Source organism: Perna viridis, chromosome 13 (genome assembly GCF_037379345.1).
Source record: "Perna viridis isolate PV_CMFRI_1.1 ecotype Kerala chromosome 13, ASM3737934v1, whole genome shotgun sequence".
Taxonomy (NCBI): Eukaryota; Metazoa; Mollusca; class Bivalvia; order Mytilida; family Mytilidae; genus Perna; species Perna viridis.
This window is the reverse complement of record NC_142457.1, coordinates 32,782,041-32,804,551: the sequence shown is the minus strand read 5'-3', so window position 1 is coordinate 32,804,551 and position 22,511 is coordinate 32,782,041. Positions and strand designations below refer to the sequence as shown.

At 32.7% G+C, this 22,511-nt stretch overlaps 1 protein-coding gene across 7 annotated transcripts in view; it reads right to left on the bottom strand.

The window, feature by feature from the left end:
- The window catches only part of LOC148600390 (uncharacterized), a 42,493-nt gene extending 20,760 nt beyond the window's left edge, over positions 1 to 21,733 (bottom strand). For 5 of the 7 annotated variants that reach the window (XM_088558016.1, XM_088558019.1, XM_088558017.1 and 2 more), the window contains exons 1-12: positions 21,075 to 21,733; positions 20,055 to 20,693; positions 15,066 to 15,677; positions 14,092 to 14,517; positions 10,824 to 11,231; positions 8,205 to 8,488; positions 6,861 to 6,992; positions 6,001 to 6,153; positions 4,703 to 5,405; positions 2,370 to 2,558; positions 1,679 to 1,899; positions 653 to 685 (exon numbers count right to left, since the gene is read on the bottom strand). In XM_088558016.1, the coding sequence (XP_088414142.1) occupies positions 653 to 685; positions 1,679 to 1,899; positions 2,370 to 2,558; positions 4,703 to 5,405; positions 6,001 to 6,153; positions 6,861 to 6,992; positions 8,205 to 8,488; positions 10,824 to 11,231; positions 14,092 to 14,517; positions 15,066 to 15,677; positions 20,055 to 20,693; positions 21,075 to 21,687 (4,413 nt within the window). In that variant the 5' untranslated portion in view covers positions 21,688 to 21,733. The remainder of the gene's footprint in view (positions 1 to 652; positions 686 to 1,678; positions 1,900 to 2,369; positions 2,559 to 4,702; positions 5,406 to 6,000; positions 6,154 to 6,860; positions 6,993 to 8,204; positions 8,489 to 10,823; positions 11,232 to 14,091; positions 14,518 to 15,065; positions 15,678 to 20,054; positions 20,694 to 21,074) is intronic. The other 2 variants (XM_088558022.1, XM_088558021.1) reach the window with 2 other exon arrangements.
- Between the last annotated feature and the right edge of the window lie 778 nt (positions 21,734 to 22,511).

Genomic DNA, 22,511 nt, shown 5'->3' with positions numbered 1-22,511 from the left:
AATCATATTCATAACATTTTAATGTAGAGGTGGAAGAAGGGCTTAACAGCCAAAAATGCCACATGTGATCATCACAAATCACTAAATTCATATGAAAATCATATGTAAATAATGACTTGGCATTGATAATCATATGTTGTATTTCATATCATACTCATTTGTGGCACTCCTACTGATTCTCTTGTGTAGCACTCCATATGATTTTCATGTGTAGCACTTTTGACCATCCTCATTCCATGGTTAGAATCATATGGGATAAAAACTTAGAATTAATACATTTTTACATGTTAATATGTATAAGTTTTCTATGCTATTTCACAAGCATATTGTTATTGTTAATAGTATCACAACCCAATTTAGCAGTTAACATGCATAAAATAAAATTGTAAAGAGTTATCTCCCTTGTGAATTCTATCTTTTCTTTTCACTTTTGGTTCTTCAAACTTAAATAAATTTAATTGGTTTGACATAAGCTTATTAATGTCATATTTTATAAAATTATTTAGAAATTAAAAATACTAACAGAAACTTAATCTCAAAGGCAGTAACTCTTTTTTCAAAATAAAAATTTAATATCAACTGCTAAACAGGGTATCTGAAAAACCAGTTCCAAGAGAGACAACTCTTTGTGACAAGGGATCTTGATACTTACTTGGTCATTTGGGGTTACATCCCTTTTACTCCTCTGTGAGTGTTAATGAGAAGAAATATATCATTCAAAAGCATGCCTTACTGAAGGTAGAATTTACTGATATACTATTTATACCATAAACAAAGAACTTCCAAGCTCAGAACAGCATCTGACATTCCATACTCACTATAGACACTACATGCAGACAGCCCTCTCTCCAAAATTTCATCAATTTAAAAATGTCAAGAAAAAGTGATAGATAATGAGATAGTCAAACAATATTGGATTTGAATTCTTACCATGAGTTTCAGAAGGCCTGTCTGCTGAGGTTACTAAGAGAGGAAAGAAATGCTGTGTGGTGCTTGAATAATTGCATGCATGTTTCTGAACATTACATGGACTAATAGCCATGTGAAATACTAAATTTCATGCAGTTTTATGTAAGCACTCTTTGAATCAACAATCTGAAAAATTCATATTGTAAAAGGCATTCCTCAGAATTACCCACAAGTTTATGGAAATGACACAAAGAGAAATAGAATATGTTGCCTTGTGTACTACAAACTGAGAAATTTCAGTGCTGTCTTTTTTTCCCTAGCAGTTGTTGTGATTAATCTACTTTCACATGATCTTAAATTTGTGAAATTCAAGAAAATTTGATTTTCATGCTAGAGTTGTTACCACAAAAATAACAAAATTAAAACACCTGCAAAATTTATTCCAACATCGGAGAGTAACATCTCCAAATATCTAACACTTTATCCAGAAACTATCCCCAACCTTGTCACAATAACAAGAATTCAACTAACAAAATTTTCCTACTATCTACATGTATGCATCAGACAGTCATTGGATACAAAAAACTCATGCTATTATCCTGCAGTCTTAGTGAATCTCATGCAAAATGTTAAGCAGGCAAGCCCATATTATTTTTTCCAATATTTTGCCAGCATAATCACTCAGTTAGTGTTAGAAAATTATTGAACTTTTTAACCCTAGCTTTAAGCAGAAAAATACAATCAAATAACAATGTCCCTAAATTCTCACCTGTGGAGCTTGACCTTCAAAATTGACTGTGACCTTGGCCTGTCCATTTTCTAGTTCAGCTCTGAGGAAGTCATTACTATTTCTGGACACAGTTGTAAAGAGCAAGGCATCCTTAAGAAATGTCTTGAATCTCACAGCAATATCATTTGTGTGAGTTTCTTGTGGTGTTAGATAAGGGTATATAAAATAGTCATCACCTTGGAAACCAGCAATTTCAGCAACTAAAATGAATAAAAATAAAATAAATAAACAGCTGAATCTTAAGTTATATCAATTTCCCAATTGACTTCTATAAAACCTCATATTTTTAAATTTCAATAAAACTTTCACTTATGAAGCACTACTTATAAACATGTAGAACGTAAATTTTCTGCAAAACAATAGATTGATTGATTACTTAGGCATTTCAGGATGAGAAAGATTGACCAATCAAACAGACCCTGCTGAGCAAAATCTTTATTGTGCTAGCTCACAGTAGCAACAGTCTGCAGGGAGAAATAAATAATGAGTTTCCAGGAAGTTATTTAAGAAAAGTATTGTCTTGAACTATATAACTTTCATAAGCAGAATGTACAAAGAAATTCATTGTGACCCTGCAACTACATGTACTATCTCAGTTGTTTAAAATAAAATCTAATTTTGCATTTATAATGCTGGTTCCTGCCAAACCATTATTTATCAATACACTTACATTTCTCACACTGGGTTCCTGTCCATCCAGTACCAGTGCAATCGCAGTAATAACGTGACATGCCATTATAACACATGCCGTTCCTGCAAGGCGTTTGAAGATTACATTGTTTGTTCATGTCAATGCAGTCTAATCTTGCCATTGTGTTTTGGAAGGGTAACCTTGTAATAGGGCCAACCATGTTGGTGTCTGAAGAAGAAAAATTATCCATCAGTGGTTGATCATGATCAATCCATATTTGGTTAGATAAATAAGTTCATTGGTGGATCCACAAATTCCAAAAAAGAAGGATAGCTGGCTAGGGTAAAAGGTTTAATACCAATGATTTTTCAATATTTACTTTAATATCAACCAAACTTTTTAAGTATGCAGGAGGGGATTGGGAAGGTTGTCTAAACTCCTTTATCTATCTTTTTTCACACATTTTAGGGCAAGAACAGTTGATCAATTGAATAGACTCTAGGACTTAGTTTCGTTGTCGTTCAATAAAGACCAATGGGTGACCTTGTGCTGACACTTTCATCCTAGTGGGGCTGTTGTCTCTTCGACACATTCACCATACCTATTCTCGTTCTACTTTGTACTGGAATAACTTGCTGAGCTTAACTTTAAATAGGCACATTCTACTGATCCATTCCAACCAGCCAGTCCTTATTTTGTTTCTTGTTTGCCACATGTATGGAGAGCAGTTATTGTTAAAAATAATTTCTTCATTTCCCTACCTTGTTTATGATTTTTCTTTAAGTCATAAGTAAATAATGCCTTTACAAAAAAGGCAAAAATACTTTTCATATCTCTCTGATTGCTTGACTCATTTTTGCTAAAAATGTAGGAAATAATTTATCCAACTTCTCCATAATTGGATGTGCACAATTTTAATATGTTTATAACAGCTGTGCAAATTTTGAATAATTCTGCTTTTATACATTACACAAAGTAAGTATCAGTAAGCATTACAAATGGACAGAGTCAAGGGACTACTATACCCGCTACGACCATGGTGATGATGCAGGTAAAGTGCAGTTGTACCTTGTACATGCATGCATGTACAACTGAATTTGCTACATTTAAAGTATCCACACTTTCCAGTTATTGTAATAAAAGTATAAAGTTTTCCCAGAGAATCAAGGGAAATCACCCAAATGATTTATTTATACATGACTGTTTACCAAAATTTTCATTGTGATAAGAAACCCTTCAAAATCTCACACAAAACTGCTAGTGAAAGTTATGGTAAATATATACATACATATATATAAACGTCTAAATATGTTTAACATCACCAGAAGATGGTAAAATTTAAACTGAATATTTCGGATAACAGATATCCTTCCTCAGCATAAAACTCATAAAACTATATGAGCATAAAACTCACAAAACTTGACGAGCATAAAACTCACAAAGTTCAAGATCAAAACAGATTCAGAAGCTGAATCGCGTACACTGTGGGTGATTGTACCTTTATCAAAGGCTCACATAAGCAACTGATGAGGAGCCTAGATGAAAATAACAAAGAGGGTCTTTTCATCAAAGTTACAATTAACTGTGGAAAACAATTTAAAAAAATTAAAAGTCCAAATATAGTAGTACGGCGTATTGATGTATAGCAAGTAGTGCTGTACCAGCCTTAGATCCAAGACCTAAAAATGAATTATTTTTTCTCATTAATTCCATCTGGAGGAGTTGTTTGCAATTTCTTCATCCAAAAGCTTTCCCGAGATACTCTTTTACATTTTGACCAGTATATACCCTGTGTGTATTCTACCATGAAAAACCAGGAGGGGAATTTCCCAATAACATTCACAACATTATTTTACACTATACACAGTCAAAAATCCCTTCATCAACATCATTCCTAAAACACAAGTACCAACCTACATGATATTCAGACAATGATCATGGAAGAGGTGATTCATAATGTAGAAAACCCCACTGAACACACAAGATTTTTTTAATTCTACATATGCCATTTTTTTACGTTATAATAGTCCTTTCTGTAATCACGTCTACGTACTTTTCAGAAAATAATTCATTGATCTTTCACTGAAAACAATCCAAAACAACAACAATAACAATTACCAATTTCATCACTTTTATCTTAAAATTACAACAATGAAATGACAAATAAAGACTGTTTATATGGTCTGTATCTGCTTCTGAATTAGAAATAAAAGCAAATTTGTTGGGATTTTAACATGCATGAATCCCCTCCTGTCTGATTTTTTTATAAAGACTGCTACTTAAATATGTGATGTATTGCTCCCTAAGCAGCCTGATTTTTAGACAGAACAATATTGAAGTTTTTTTCTCAACACAATATGAAGCATACTTACTTGTATCTTTCAGAACAATATCACCAAAACATCCCAGGAATGAACTGACTCTTGACCAGATGTACCAGGAAGTAAAATCATCAGGCTGCCCGCCAAGGTAGAGTCCATCACTGAAATAGGCCTGCCTAAATTCTTCAGGGGTTATGTTAACTTCCTGTTGAATGCCATTGAATGTCAAATACAATTTAATTTCCCGACCACGAAATTCTAATTCAACATTCTGCCAAGTGCCGTCATTAACCATTGCATTTGAAACAAGCAAACGACGAGTTCTTGCACCAAAGTCAGAGATAAAGTAGAGCTTCCCATCAAAAATTTCAAAAGCCATAAAATGCTGATTTTTGGCATTTTTTCGGCGTAAGAACCACAAAATGCCCCTTGGCTCTAAAGTTCTAAATTTAAATGATATCTTGCCACCCCTACGAACATCAATAAATTGATGCTCATTGATGTTAATCATGCCAGTTTTGACAAATGATAATGAATTGATGAGTGTAACTGTCTTGGGCCTTGGTGGTTCTGGAGCTCTTGTTGTTGTTGTTGTTGTTGTTGTTGTTGTTGTAGTAGTAGTAGTGGTTGTTAGAGGTCCTGGGGGTCGTTGAATAATTATCCCTGAAATTTGACCATCCCCACCAATCTGAGTAAGATATTTCATCAAGCTTACTTGATATCTCTGGTTCGGCAGATATTTCTGGTAAAGAATCTAGAAAAAAAAATTCATTTACATTATGGTTAAGATGTCAAATTTAAAACTTGTATCAAACATGCAATAAACATTGTGATACATAGTGAAATAGATATCACACCTTATAATAGAAATCCATAGATATCACACTTTTGAAATTACTGGATATACACCAAATAGTAGAAATCTATAGAAAAAACCTATAGATATAATAAGAATGGATTAAGCAAATATGTCAGAGACTATAATTAACTCCACTAGGATGAATCCCTCACACCACAGGGCAGGTTGCAGCTGGCCCCAAAAAAAAACACTTTACACATTCATAACTAAGGAATAAAAAGTTTGAGGGAATTTGTAGAAATAGCATAAGAAATTTCAGGGTAATATTTCTACAAAGTTCCTCAAACTTTTCATTCCTTAATTATGAATGTTAATTGTTAATTACACAGAGTTAAATTCAAATGATGATCAAAAGGTATTAAACATCAGTAAAATCAATTCACTGTCAAATCCTCAATTGATGCTTCTAAAAATTCAAAGACAATTTATATATCTGATTATCTTTGTTTTCCTTAATTCAAATTTCACAGTAAATTCTTATATCCTATACCTTAGTAATTCCACCATTGTATCCATATCGTGTCACCTCATCCTTGTAATCAACAGGAGTACCACCAAGGGACACATCACCTCGACCAATCAGCTGGACTTCACGATCAGTTGTTAGTGATCCTAGATATTCATCATCCACATAAAATCTGAACTGGAATAGAATGCAAAATGTTTTGACATGACAATAAACTGGAACAATTGCAAGCAAAGCTTACTAAAGAGTAATCAAGAGGAACCAAGGTTCTAGCAGAAATCAAAAGAATGCAATCAAAGGATAATGCCCCTCCAACCTCAGTAACCATGCAACTATGATATAACAAACAGGAAATTTCATTCCTGTTTGTGATGACTGTCTAGTTATTAGTAATCAATATTTTCACTGAACACTAAAGCCATCATCTTGCAGATTTAGTGATATTTCAAGTCGTCCTCATGAATTGTTTAGAAAAAAATAAAAATAAAACCTACATATCGACCCTATTTCATTCAAAGAGGTGCTCTCCAAGCTAAAATATCGTATAAAAAAACCCAAATTTCTACCAGTTGAAATATTTCTTTCCCTAATCAAAATTTCACATGACTTGGTTGATGGGAAAGAGGAGGAACCCTAGAACACCGCTCTTGTTCAATTTTAAAAAATTAAACCATGGGCAACATACCCTTCTCGCGTAAGTCATATTGTCAGTTGCAATTATTCACCTATTAGTCTTTCTACATCTCAAAAAAAGTTTTATACTTCATTCAAAGGGGAGGTAACTCATATTTGGTAAACAAATCTTTTTAAAACATTCCATCACTTCAATACAGATAAAAGGGAGATAACTCTAACTGGAGAACACATCTTTTACAAATATTTACCACTCTGCCATATCTGTCCACTCTGATGTCATGCCAATTGAAGTCATTAGCTGCTGGGAATCTGCTGCTTGTCAGAATACGTTCCTGTATACGACCGTTGCCTTCATCAATGATGAATTTTAGGTACCCATCCTTTAAGAAGAAAGCATACCGTACTTAAATGAAAATTTTTATTTACAGGTCATTTTCCAAGTAAATTGTTAATCGGTTGTAAAATAAAACTATGAGGGAAGTGATTTTTTGTTTTCCAACATTGTTTTATGTAGCCAACAAAAAAGAGGAAATTGCCGAATCAAATAAATATACGGTAAAAAAAGAGGCCTGGCTGTAAATTCAAGATTTGAAAAAGCTGAGTTCTGCTTTAAGGTAGATCATACCTAATGTAATGGAATATAACCTGGAATCCCCTTTCTCTGGAAATATCTGGACACCCCTTTTTTTCAACATTTCTGGCCCTACATGTATCTCTGGAGTGTTATATGGTTCATTTTACATCGCACTATATAAGAGAATTTCCAAGGCCACAGAATATTATTTCTGAATTTTTGAATACATACAGGGAATCCAACTTACTTAGATTGAATACATAGAGTATTCAACTTACTCAGATTAAATACTCACAGGGAATCCAACTTACTAAAATTGAATACATGCAGGAAATCCAACTTACTTAGATTGAATACATACAGAGTATCTAACTTACTCAGATTAAATACCCACAGGGAATCCAACTTACTCAGATTGAATACATACATGGTATCCAACTTACTCAGATTGAATACATACAGGGAATCCAACTTACTCTGATTAAATACAGGGAATACAACTTACTCAGACTGAATACATACAGGGAATCCAACTTACTCAGATTGAATACATACAGGGAATCCAACTTACTCAGATTGAATACATACAGGGTATCCAACTTACTCAGATTGAATACATACAGGGTATCTACCTTACTCAGATTGTAGCAAAATTGACATTTATTGTAGGTCAACCTTAAAACCTTAAACCTTAAATTTCTAATTCAGCTAAACTTTTTAATTTCAGTAGAACACTATGAGCCAGATTATTTTTTCTTAATTTCTACAAAATAGCCCCCATAATTCCTGTTTCAATTTGTGAAATTAAATTAGAAATGAATGTAAGCAGTAAAATTTAATCAGCCAAAATGATAAAGAAACCCATCCAATTGATTTTATCTTGACAAACTTACATTAAGGTAGGATTCGACAAATTAAAAGTTACTGGTCACACTAGCTACTTGTGAGTGAAACTGGCAATAAAACCAAAAATAAACTGGCAGAATAAATCTGGATTTTGGTCTTTGGATAAACCTACCCTTACTGCAAGGTACATTTTCAAATTTTCATCTTTTCTGTCATCCAACCAAATCAATCCATCTGGCTGATTAGTTATGAAGTTTAATGTAAATGTCTCGTTTTGTACTGGAGTTAGAACCTCTTGGTATTGGTATTGAGAAAAGATATCATTAAAATCATAGCCTATATAGGCTGTTCCGTCGAAACGAATTATGTATGTGAAAAATAAATCAGAGTATCCACCATAATTTCCTCTTCCATTGCTAGTTATAATTGTCCTTGGGGTGGTTGTTACACGTTGCACTGGAAATAGAAAGGAGGGGGTCCTTAAAGCAGAGATAGATTGGGCACTAATTTCAAAGTATAAGTTCTAAAAGTTTGTAAAAACTATAACTTCATTAGAATCTAATAAAGGAGTAGATTTGAGAAATACCAAGTTCTGCCCAACAAGTTTAAAACATATTGAAACATTGCATAATCATAAATATAAGACTTCATTAAAATAAAAAAGTTGTATTGATGTTTATGCATCTGATGTATAATATAATTTGATTGGGTAAATTAAACACAATTTAAAATATGTGGCCAAATCAAAAATTATACAAAAAAAATCTTTTGTTTTGTTATAAATACTGTCAATATATTGATTTTGTAAACATAGGTGTTAACCTTCAAATATTCTTAAGTGGGAGATCTTCCTAGCTCTCAAAAGTTCTAAAGCAGGAGATCTTCCTAGCTCTCAAAAATTCTCAAGTGGGAGATCTTCCTAGCTTTAAAAAATTCTAAAGCAGGAGGTCTTCCTAGCTCTCAAAAAATCTTAAGTGGGAGATCTCCCTAGCTCCCAAAAATGCTAAAGCAGTTGGTCTTCCTCTCAAAATTTTTCCAAAGTGAAAGATTTGCCAAGGCTTGGTTTTCTTAACCAAGTTTTTGGTTTAGTTAAATACCTTAATTCTTTACAACAATTTCTAGCAACATTCCCTCCACTGAAACCCAATGCTTCCCTACATCATAATAATAGTATAGCAACATTCCCTCCACTGAAACCCTTCCCTACATTATAATAATAGTATAGCAACATTCCCTCCACTGAAACCCTTCCCTACATTATAATAATAGTGTAGCAACATTCCCTCCACTGAAACCCAATGCTTCCCTACATTATAATAGTATAGCAACATTCCCTCCACTGAAACCCAATGCTTCCCTACATTATAATAATAGTATAGCAACATTCCCTCCACTGAAACCCAATGCTTCCCTACATCATAATAATAGTATAGCAACATTCCCTCCACTGAAACCCTTCCCTACATTATAATAATAGTATAGCAACATTCCCTCCACTGAAACCCTTCCCTACATTATAATAATAGTGTAGCAACATTCCCTCCACTGAAACCCAATGCTTCCCTACATTATAATAGTATAGCAACATTCCCTCCACTGAAACCCAATGCTTCCCTACATTATAATAGTATAGCAACATTCCCTCCACTGAAACCCTTCCTTACATTATAATAATAGTATAGCAACATTCCCTCTACTGAAACCCTTCCCTACATTATAATAATAGTATAGCAACATTCCCTCCACTGAAACCCAATGCTTCCCTACATTATAATAATAGTATAGCAACATTCCCTCCACTGAAACCCAATGCTTCCCTACATTATAATAATAGTGTAGCAACATTCCCTCCACTGACACCCTTCCCTACATTATAATAATAGTATAGCAACATTCCCTCCACTGAAACCCAATGCTTCCCTACATTATAATAATAGTGTAGCAACATTCCCTCCACTGAAACCCAATGCTTCCCTACATTATAATAATAGTGTAGCAACATTCCCTCCACTGAAACCCTTCCCTACATTATAATAATAGTATAGCAACATTCCCTCCACTGAAACCCAATGCTTCCCTACATTATAATAATAGTATAGCAACATTCCCTCCACTGAAACCCAATGCTTCCCTACATTATAATAGTATAGCAACATTCCCTCCACTGAAACCCTTCCCTACATTATAATAATAGTGTAGCAACATTCCCTCCACTGAAACCCTTCCCTACATTATAATAATAGTATAGCAACATTCCCTCTACTGAAACCCTTCCCTACATTATAATAATAGTATAGCAACATTCCCTCCACTGAAACCCAATGCTTCCCTACATTATAATAATAGTGTAGCAACATTCCCTCCACTGAAATCCAATGCTTCCCTACATTATAATAATAGTATAGCAACATTCCCTCCACTGAAACCCAATGCTTCCATACATCATAATAATAGTGTAGCAACATTCCCTCCACTGAAACCCAATGCTTCCCTACATTATAAGAATAGTACATGTATAGCAACATTCCCTCCACTGAAACCCTTCCCTACATTATAATAATAGTATAGCAGGTTTGGAATCAATATGTTTTGACAAAAATTGAAATAATATTTTTTTTTACGATTTTAAGCTAAAAATTCAAAGAAGATGTGAGAAATTGCCAAATACAGCTAAATCTCCTCCTTTGACACAGGCATGTAGGTTGAAAATTGTTGATTTTGTTATGAAATATTTGGAGGCTCCCATGGAAAGCAAAAGATGTAACACCTATGGGTGAAAATATCAACTTACCTGGTTTATAAGTTTGTCTTCTGGGTAATAAACCAGGTCTTCCTTTAATATATATAGTTTCTCCGTCGATAGATGGCCTAGGCGTAATAATCCTTGGTGGCCTAGGCGTAACAATCCTTGGTGTGATAGGGATAATAGTAGGTTGAGGTCTTGGTTCGGGAGTAATAATCCTTGGTCTTTCTGTCACCCCATTACGATTGGTTCGAATGATGCTGTGAGTTTCTAGATACTGTTTCCTAGCATTCCAAATGTCAAGTCTTTCAAAAATGGCATTGGCATATCTTTCTCTAACCATATCAGAGAGAGATCTACCAAGGTACATTTTTGTATCCCAATCTTGAACCTCCTCCATTGGTGTCCCAAATGTCTGGTGGGCAGCATCTGCACCATTCAGGGTTATGGTAAGACCTGGATTTAAGAACAGAAAGATATTTAATTCCTAAAAAAATAGTAGAATAATCGTGTATTTCTGAAAGTCATTTAATAGTATTCTAAAATCCATGGTAAATATTAACAGGGTCGATACTGTAGAATATTTTAATTAATTGACAGATTCTATTGTAAGAACAAGGTATTATTTGAATTTGGAATTATTTTTGATTTAAGAAAATGAGTTAAAAAAAAATGATCTATAAATCTTACCCTACAAAGGGGGGGGGGGGTTAGTGAGTTTTCCTTTCTTTTTGTTATCTAACTAACCTTACCCCAAAGCCATTCCAGCATGACTAACCCATTTAGTAAGGGTTAGTTTTACAAATAATATTTTTTTGTCATTTTTCAAGCATTTTTTTCCAATTATAAGCCAGTGATTAACAATGTGACAGTCGTCAAATTTCTGAGAGTTTTCCTGCCATTTCACATTTAAAACTTTCCAAGGTTTCTACAGATTTCATGGGAAAATTGAACAGATTTTCCTTTCATGGTAGAATTGGACAGATTCTCCTTTCATGGGAGAATTGAACAGATTCTCCTTTCTTGGGAGAATTGAACAGATTCTCCTTCAGCCTATTCTTGATTTAAATTATTTCTCCATTCTATGGTAAAACTAAGATTTTAGAATATCTTAGAGTGAAGAAATAATTTATATCTCTCAGTTTTGAAAGAGAATCCATTTTTAAATTGTTCATAGATATATTTGTTGGCTACTATAAAATATAATTTAAGATTTATCTTAATTCATAAAAAAATCCAAAATTTATATTTAAAAACGTTCATGTTAAATATTAAAGAACATTTTTAAGAGAAATACATGTAGAAGAAAAAGGAATCAGTGTTTTTTTTCAGGCATAAGAAAGATTGCAACAAAATAAAATTATAAAAAGTTTTTTATAAATGATTTTTTCTTTATCTTCTAACTAAATTCTTTTACTCAGAATGGCAATTTCGAACTCCAGACTGTGATTTCTTTGTGTTTTAATAAATCCAAAGTAGGTATCATCGTAGCGGAACAAAGCCTACACTGGACCTGTTTTAATCTGCAAGCATTTAGAAAAAAAATTGAAACACAGATATTCCCGTGAATTTAGCAAAGTTCAAGGTCCATAATTTCAGTAAAAATCATCGGAGCAAATCCAAACACAAACTTGTCCTGTAACTTATGGTGAATTAATATACTAAAAATCATGTCAATATCTGCAAGTGTTCAGAAAAAAAGTCGGGAAAACTGTTTTTTCTGTGATATTTGCTAAGTTCAAGGCATGTAATTTCAGTAAAATTCATCGGAGCAGAACAGAAGTTAAAGTTGACATGTAACTAATCATGGTAAACTTATATACCAAAAATCATGTCAATATCTGCAAGCGTTTAGAAAAAAAACAGGAAACTGAAGATGAACTGACGAACTGACAGACCGGTCAAAAACATTATACCCTTCTCAACTTCGTGGTGTGGGGTATAATAATAATTTCCTACAAACTTTCATTCTTTTAAAAAAGTGTTTATTTCTGTGGGGGAAGAGACAGACTAAATTGACCCAAATGTGACTACCCAGACAACTCATTGTAACTTAACCGTAAACATATGAGGAATGTTAAACCTTGAACCCCAGTACAAGATTTGTTTTTCTCTCATCAGGTTAGATCGGTGTTAAGTTGTCTTGATTTTTGGTCATGTGTTCAACAAGAAATCATGTGATTTCTGGTCATACTTCACATGATATAAATAACAGATTTTTTGCTACACAAGGTATAATGTAAATTTAACATCTATGCCATTTATGCCAGCTTGTATATAATTTTTTTTAACTGACAATTTGTGTTTCAGTTAGTGAATAACCAAAAATAATTACTTGTTGAAAATGTTTTAACTCTTGCACACAATGATATTTGTATTATTCCCTCTTTCCAATCATTTATCCTAGAAGGTTTTATTGTACAGGGGCTGATCCAGACACACAGAGGGCTTCCAGCTGGAGTTCCTTAGAAAAAAGGGGGTAATAGTCTGCTAGAACATTATTTGAAATTTTTGGTCAATCTTACACATGGAAAAGACAAATTTTCCAATAAAAACATGGGGGTGGGCCAGAGTTCGAAATAGTAGACTGCCCACCAGCCTGAGAATGGTTATTTTTTGGTAGGGCTGGCTAGTTTTATCAAAAATCTATGAAGCCATATAGTAAATATATCGAAAAATTGTATTCAGGACTGGCTAGAATTTGAGAAAGTTTCCTACCCTGGGGTGGGCCTGGATCCGCCACTAATGTACAAATATACTATGGTAATTGGTACACATTATTACAGTAGCCTAAATGATCCATACAACACTATAACTGTAATCTGTCATCAGTTAACTATCAATTTCCAATCTGTCATCAATTTGTCAAACCAATCAATTAAACTGGTTATGGTTTCCATTTCATACTTTTTTTTAACTTGATCAGTACATATTCCAGTATATTGCAGAATGGTTTGTTTAATTTTTCTGTTATACACAATTTACAAAATGATATGGATGATCACTTCTTTTACATATGTTTTTTTGCAATGAAATATAAAAGGCAAATTTGATATTTCAAATTCAAATTAATTTTACAACTGCATAAAATAATTGAAAATTCTAAAATTTACCTAAAACGATAATTAATCATTTCACATAACAAAACGGTAATCAGAATGGTCAACGTGTATTTGTTATCAGTTAGTCACTGATCAGTCAACAATTTGTCATCAATCCATCACTTGTTGCAGGCATTGGTTCAGAGACAGTATATATACTATTGTTTTATTAAATGTGAAATTAAAAAGACAAGAAATATAAAAGAAAGTTTCACCTGCTTCTGGGTGCCATGTTATTTCAATGTCCTGCCACTCGGTAGGTTTTATCCCTGGGGTTGAGACTGTCCAGGATTTGATTGGGGTTCTAACAGTAGCAAACAACTTCCCATCTCTGTAATAAATTGACAGTGGAAAACTGTCAAGGAAATACATATTGTTAACTAAAGTCTCTGGCCTCATTGCCATCCTCATTGTAAATCCTTGAGGGCAGTTGTCAAGGTTACCAGTACAAATAATATCATCGCCAACATAGATGTATTGTGAGTTTCCATTGACTCTTATGGCAGGATGCTGATCACCTTGAGCTCTAGTTGGTCCGTTGATGAGATAAATTGTTCTCATTGGTGTGACAATTGTAGCAGTTCCATTATTATATTGACGAGCAGTCCTTTCAAACAGGATGGCTTGGTGGTTCACAAACCCTATAAAAAGAAGCCAAGTTAAGTACTCCTCTGTCTAAGAATCAGGCAAATTGCATTTTCCAATTTTTTATACCTTATACCATTAAAGTTTTTGTAAAGTTTGCCTTTTTGAGATATTAATAAGTAATTTAGTTGAAATGCACTATGGAAAACTGGCAAGATCATTATCTCACACTCTTTCCCTATAAAAGCAGTAAAAAATATATAAGTCAAAGACCCTTCAAGTTACAGTTAAATAGTGTTTTGGTTGTTATACAGATGAAATGAATATATTTGAGGCAAAAAAATACCAAATTGCCTGATTCTTACACGTTGTAGTGCTTAAACCTGTTAATAAATGAAAACTACATATTGGTGTACTTGTTTTGATTACTGATAATTACTGAATAAAATATCCTTTTAATTAAAATTGGACAAGAATGTATAGCATGCCATACAAACAAAAATTAGAGGTACATCACTAGTGTTACATGTAGTACTTGCAGTTACACCTATGCATGTTTTTAAAAGCCAAAAACAAACTTCAATATATAAAATGTATAACATACCACCCAATTGTCCAGATGCCATTACTTTATCCCTTGGAGAATACCAGAATTGGACCTCATCAATGTCTGCAGCAGCTGTTCTTGCAGTCTTGTCAGACTTTCCCAGCAGTACAGATTCAGAGTCTGGTTGGTCTCCCTGCATTCTTTCTCTTGGTCGACTGCTTCTTCCTTCTTGTTCTCCATCAATAAATAGTGCAAGACCATCTTTCTGGGTCCAACTCATCTCCACATTGTGCCAACGATCTTGCCTAAACTCAGGTGTATAAACTTCCCATACCTTATTCTTGAAATTGAATCTTGCATGCAATCTGTTATCCTTGTAAAACAGTGAATATGATGGGCTAGACAGGAAGTAAGTGTCGCTGACCAGTCTACGAGCCTTAATCCACATAGAAATGGTCATTCCATCTTTACACTTCTTGGAGTTAGCCAGACATCTATCATTATGTTTCCCAATGTCCACATATTGACCAGATCCATTTAAGGATACAGCCTTTCCGATAATTCCTGGAACCAGTTTGGCGCCATTTTCTAGAGTAACATTAAATTTTGGGTGATTGACCTTGTTGTTTCGTTGTGTTTCCATGGAGAAAATCTCATGTCGAATGTTGTCTGTTGGAATTGAAAAAAATGAAAACAAAGTCTTCAATGGTAAGTCATGCAAAATACACACAGGAGTAACATACTATAAATCATTCAAGGGATAAATGAGAAATTTCAGAAAGGAAAATTTCCCTCCTAATCAAAGTTGTTTACATTTGAACAGAGAATAAATACCAAAAACAAAATAAATAAAACAAAATGATTTTCAGAAATAAATGCATATAATTCAAAATAATTCTAGATATCCAATAAGATAGAAAAATAAAAATAACACAGAAAATAAAAAAGCAAAAAAAAAACCCTCTGTATCCCTTAATAATTTCTGATTAAAATAAGGAGCAAAATGTATTCCTTCTACACTTTAACATTTTCATAATTATGAGGAATAATGCTATATTCTTTCTCTTAAGTCACAATATGAAAAAATAATTTCAACCTTCTTGATTTTCTTTGAAAAAGAAACTTTTTGATTTAAAAATTATCAGTTGTTTCATTTTAAAGAACTTGGGGGAAAAATACAAACTATTTCATGCATTTGACTAAAATAAAAATTTGGAGCAAATACACATACATGTATCTAAACATGCTATTCAATACAACACTGGCTTTTTAAAATAAATCTGTAATACATGTATAAAAAAATACACTGGAGAAGATCAATTCATGCAACTCTGACAATACTGCCATCTCATGCTTTAACAAAGGGAGATAATTCTAATTTTTTCAACAGTTTCAAAAAATTATGTTAATGTAGGGAAATTGGCATACAAAACAGGGTTAAAAGTAAGGTGTTTCTAAAAAAAAAAGGCTTCAACAACATAGAACTAAAACAAAAAATTAAAAAGAAATCTAAATTAATAACATTGATTTTACAAAATATTTCATAGTTCATAGTTGAAAGCCTTTCAAAGTAAAGACTTCCTCCGTTCGTTTCCGTAGCGATTAAGTGTCTGTATTAAGAATAGAGGGTGCTTTTCTTTTTTATGTTTCAAATCAGACTTAATCTGTTGTGTCCACTGACAAGGACATTTTTCTCCATAATCTTTTTTTTCTTCACTTTAACAGATGTATGCAACTAGTTTTCCAATGGACAATTCCCCCAATACAATAAAATAATAAATATTGCCCTTATCTTCAAATCTAAATAAATGCTAAAATATTAAAACCTAGTCCTAATATAAATACTACTATAAATAAACCTCTGTAATCCATTTATGTAATACATAATAAATATCGCTGTAATAATTTTATTATATCATAATATTTTCCTAAAATTTTCATAATACAAAAAATGATATAAATTTTTAATTGCAAGTAAGTGTAAAATTGAGCTGTGTTAGTAAAGCTGAAATAACATAATGCAGATTAGAAGGCTCTGGTATAAAGCAAAAAGGGAAAGACTCACTTCAATCTGAATGATACATATACCAGAAAGAAAAACTGGTGCTTGCAACTATGATGTCATGGTTGGAGAGCAATTCTCAAAATCATTAACAATTGTCAAACTGCACTTAAAACCTTTTTAAAAATCAAAATCAATGTGTCATGAAATTCTTTGAAACCCCAATTCCCACAAACTCAGCAATCCAAGAAAGAAAATAAAATACATCAAAAAGTAGAGGTTTTTAAAATCTGTTTGAAAAAAATTAGAATAATCTTTTTTTTTGAAATCCTTTTTGAAAAACCCAACCCAACAATTTCCTACCCTCCCTCAACTTCAAACGAAGGGAAACATTACTTCAAAAGTAGAGGTTTTTCAAATCTTTTGGAAAAAAATTAAGAATAGAAGGTTTTATTTGAGGTTGTAAATCTGGTAATAATGCATCATGGGAAGGGAAAGCATAAAAGCAAAGCAAATAAAAAACTGAACACCATAAAAACGAATACAAATCCATTGAAGACTACAAAGAACCTTGACAACCGAAATCTTACTCAAATCTCCTTAGAAACCATGTTGCCATGGGAACCGCTTGTGGTGGGAGTGGTTAGTTTACAATCTAACACATGTGCATGTGATTTTTCTACACATTCGACTGAAAAGATGTTTCTCACATGGTGTCTGAAATGTGGCATATATTTGTTATCATATATATTCAACTACCCTATGAATATGTAAATTTATTTATGAGCTAAATCCTATCGGTATGCAAATATATATTCATGAAGTTTTTGGACACCATGCTTTGTTATAGAGAAGGACAAAAACATGCAAATTTAATTTGGCTGTTGTTAATTTATTAATTATCAATTGCATGTTCAGTTAAAGCAATGGATTTTACAACAATTCTGTATTTTGAAATAAATTTTCTTAATTTTCAACACTTGAAATAGGCACCATACCAACCCCAGGAAAAAGAGAAAGGGAAAGGAAAAGAAATGGTATCAAATTTCTAAAACATAAAAATTAAAATTAAATAAAATGCTGAATTCTATTGTTTTAAAAAATATTTTAAATGAAAATTATAAAAAAATTCATAAAACTACAAAACAATAAAAAATTCCAAAAGATAAAATAAAATAAATGTGTAAATTCATGCAGCTCTATCACTATGGGACATGTGTTATGACTACCAATACACTCTGGAAACTACATGTATTAAAACATCACAGACACCAACTCTTTGCCAATTACATGTAATACTACTGCACACACATGGTACATGTATGTTAAATTATGAATACTAGTAAATGTATAACTCTTTTTTTCGCATATATGATTTAAACTTTAAAGCTGGATTTTTGCCGCTAAATCTATCAAAACTATATGGAAAAGCTTCAATCACCTGCCTCACCAATGATACAATTATCATAAAAAAATAACAAAACAGTACAAAGGATTTTTCTTTCTTTTTTTTAGGATGTGTAAATTTTACTGAGATTAAAAAAACTTTGATCATTCAATTTGGCCTCAAATAACCGATTCAGTTATTTTAATATGGTTTATAAGCTCATCTTAAAAGGAGCTACCCTACCTTCCCCCTAATAATTGAAAAGAAAGATACATTTAAATGTATTCTCCTTCACAATTTTTTAAGGAAAAGGCCAATTATGTAAATTTTAAAATGCAAAATATTTATGACCTTGGTATAAAGCAAAAGTTTAAAGATAATGAGCTCAGCACAATCAAATTATATTAGTTAAAATATCATTTAATTAATTGAAGATTGAAGCTCTTCCATGGAACTAAACTTTACATGCGCTGTGGAACAACATAAAAGTTTTAAGTGAAATCTACATTCTCAGGATAAAAAGAACGGAATGAAATAGTTAGCGGAAGGTTTAATTTTAAATGTAGAAAGTACAAAGATGCATTTTTCAAAATATCAATAAAGATATATTCACACAAAAAAACTTAACTACAGGTTCAATTTTAAATTATCTAATGTCAAATATCATTTGCTTTTACAAGTTAAAACTTCATTATACAATGATCCTGTCTAATCCAATCCCTGAATAATTAAAAAAACCCAATAATCCAAAATCTGTCTTATCGAATCCCTGAATAATTCGAAACCAGTCCAAACCAATCCCTGAATAATCCAAAATCTGAATAAACCAAACCCTGAATAATCCAAAAACCTGCCTAATCCAATCCCTGTATAATTCAAAACCTTCTAAATCGGACACTTTTTAAAGTTTGTTAAAATATATTTTGAACCTTGGTAAACAAACACCTGTCTATACTGAATGGGTTTGGTTTAGACAGATATAACTGTATAAATTTTACAAAAAGCTCATTTTTTCCTGATTCAAGGTGAAACTACACTAAGTGGAAAGTTAGCTAATTTGGAATCATCTGAAAAATCATAAATTATTGGAATATTTTTTACAAGTCAAATTGAAATTGAAATTTTTAAGTTTCAACAATACTTTTGGCAATATCAAGTAGAAATTTGTGCAAAAAATTGAAAGTAAAATTGCAATATTGTGTTCCCAATTAAAATAAACACTCACTTGCAATATCTGCAATAATGAAATAGTGCAATGTTCAAGATTGCAATAATAACTCAACTGCAATATCTTCAAAATTGAAATAGTGCAATAACTTATGATTTTACAGGAGAATGTGCTAGTGCTAATGATAAGCTAACAAACAGTTAGTACAACATATAAAACACAAAATAAAGCACAAAAAAAAAAAATATACACAAAATTTAATGTAAATACTTGGTTCTAATGTCCTCCTATCTCTTGAAAGGCTAAACCAAGAAATTAACTTTGCATGGCCTAATATCGATGTTCAAATAATGAAATCTTGCATCTAGATATTAACATTAAAATGAGATTGAAAAACAGAAATTAATTATTTAAAAACAGCATTTGCTGAAAAAATAATTTCATTAAATTTCATATAGAAAATTTTAAAAGTAGAATATGATATCTTACCTCGTAGAATATAATCAAAGGCCAATAACTCTTCCCGCCTGCCATACCAAATCTCCATTTCATCATAAACAGCATCAACATAGCGTACATTCTGGTTAGAATCTCCAATATTGGCTTTCCCCACCAAAACATGAGGCTTGGATTGTAAGGGGAGAGTTGGCGTTGAACGAGTGTAAGCAGAATAAGCCACCAGAGTATTGTTCAAATACATACCAAGGCCAAAATCTGGGTGCCATGACACCTCAACATAATTCCATGTTGTTTCATCGAGTTGCGGTACCCTGACGTTCCATTCACGATTATTCTGATTGACCTTTACATTTAGGTAACTGTCCTTGAGATACATTCGTATTCCATTATTTCCAGTTGAGAAAATATAAGAGTTATCTCCCCTCCCCATAAATTTCAGCCAAGTTGATACAGTTATTCCATTTTTACAAAGTGCAAGATTTCCTATACACTCATCAGAGAGATCCCCAAGATCTAAATATTGACCTCTACCATTAAGGGCAAGACCATTACCGATCAGACCACCAACTAAACGAGGTCGGCCATACAATGTCAAATTCAGCTGGGGATGATCAAGGACGTTTTGGTTGATCATATTCTCCATAGGCAGCATGTAGTATTTAGGTTTATCTGTAAAATATTATGTAAATGATTATACAATAAAATGTTTTGCAGGGTGCAGCTTGATAAGACCACATAGGTCACAGCTTGAACTGTAATGGCAAATAGGCACTCAACATTCAAGCTTAATACAGCTATATCTTTAATTGTGATTAATATATTATTTAGGAATTAACATAAATTATTAATCTACACATACAAAAACCAAAATCATTTTTTAGTTTTTCAAAACGTCTTTTGAAATACTTGAATAAGTCAACACTGTCTTGGGGGTAGGGTTGTGAAATGGCTCCAAGGCCCTTGCCTTCAAACACCAATCTATGTAAATTTGCATGAAATTTCAACAGTTCTATCATACAATATTTTTTCAATCCTGCCTGCGGATCTTACCTCTATTCAAATATCCAAATGCTTCAAGGTAATCCCTTGGTCCATACCAATATTCCAATTCATCAAAGACACCCTTGCCATATGTACCACGTTCCATGTCCACATTCCCTCGTCCAAGGTAAAACTTGTTGGCAATAGATCTTCCGAGGATATCTGTTGGTACAGGTTCATTCCTTTTGTCAGGTTTGTAATCACTGGCTTGTAATTTTTTGTCTATGTAAAGTTCCAACCCAGTCTCCGGATCCCAGCTTATTTCCAGGAAGTACCATTTATGGGTTTCTAATTTTTCTGTGGAGACCTGCCATTTTCTAGTTGAAGTTGCAGCTGTAATGATGAATTCTCTCCCTTGGTTGGTGATACTAATACCATTATGGCCATTAGACAGGAAATGCATATCATTTCGTAAATTTGTGACCTTGAACCACAACCCTAACAGAGCACCATGGTGACAAAGGTCAAGGTTACCTAAGCAGTCAGCAGAATGTTCACCAAGGTCAACAACCTGGGATTGACCATTGACCTTTATAGCCTTACCAATTTTTCCTTTGACCAGTTTTGGGTTGTTGTATGTATCAATGATTAAAGATGGATGATCAACTATGTCTCCCCTCATAATGTCAAGGCCAAATTGATACTTGTTGGGTTTACCTGAAGTGGACAAAATGTTACCATTTTATGGTAGTAAACATGTACAGTGAAACCTTTATCAGACTGCATTAGGCAGGTGTGCCTTGTAATTGTATGATAAAATAATTAAATGTGATTTATAAAAAGTTTTATGATTGGTTGGTTCTCTTTGAGCAAACCAGATTATTTTACATATGACATCATTCATGTTGATTGGTCCACACTCTGCGATTAAAAAAAATCCAAAACAAAGTACCATTTTGGTTATGAACCAATTATCAAAATTTGGACTATCACCTGTTAGAAATTAAATTCATAAGAAATGTTTCTAATTTGTAAACAGGTTATACTCAATAATCTGTTTTGGGCCAGTTTACACTTTTATAGACAACTTCACAGTTTATAAGTGTAAACAGCCGCTAACCAAGTTCTTTCGTATAAACTGTTCAAAAATTAAAAAAATGCCTAAAATATAAAGTTTTGTGACTTTTGAAGATTCTTCCAAACTGTCTGTATACCTATGGATGGCCTTGACCTGACATTTTTCATACTGGTGGAGTTATTGTCTCTTTGACATATTCACCATATCCATTCTTCTTATGTTTCAACCAAAGAGCATGCACTAATAACCAAATATACAAGTACTTAAAAAATAACAAATAATTAGGCCAAAACAAATATACATATCTATTCAAGGTTAAATAATTAGGCCAAGACAATTATATATACCAATTCAAGGTTAAATTTGATGAAAAAATAGGGTAGGTAGGAAGGTAAAATCATTTCATCTCAAACAAGGATTTCATGACT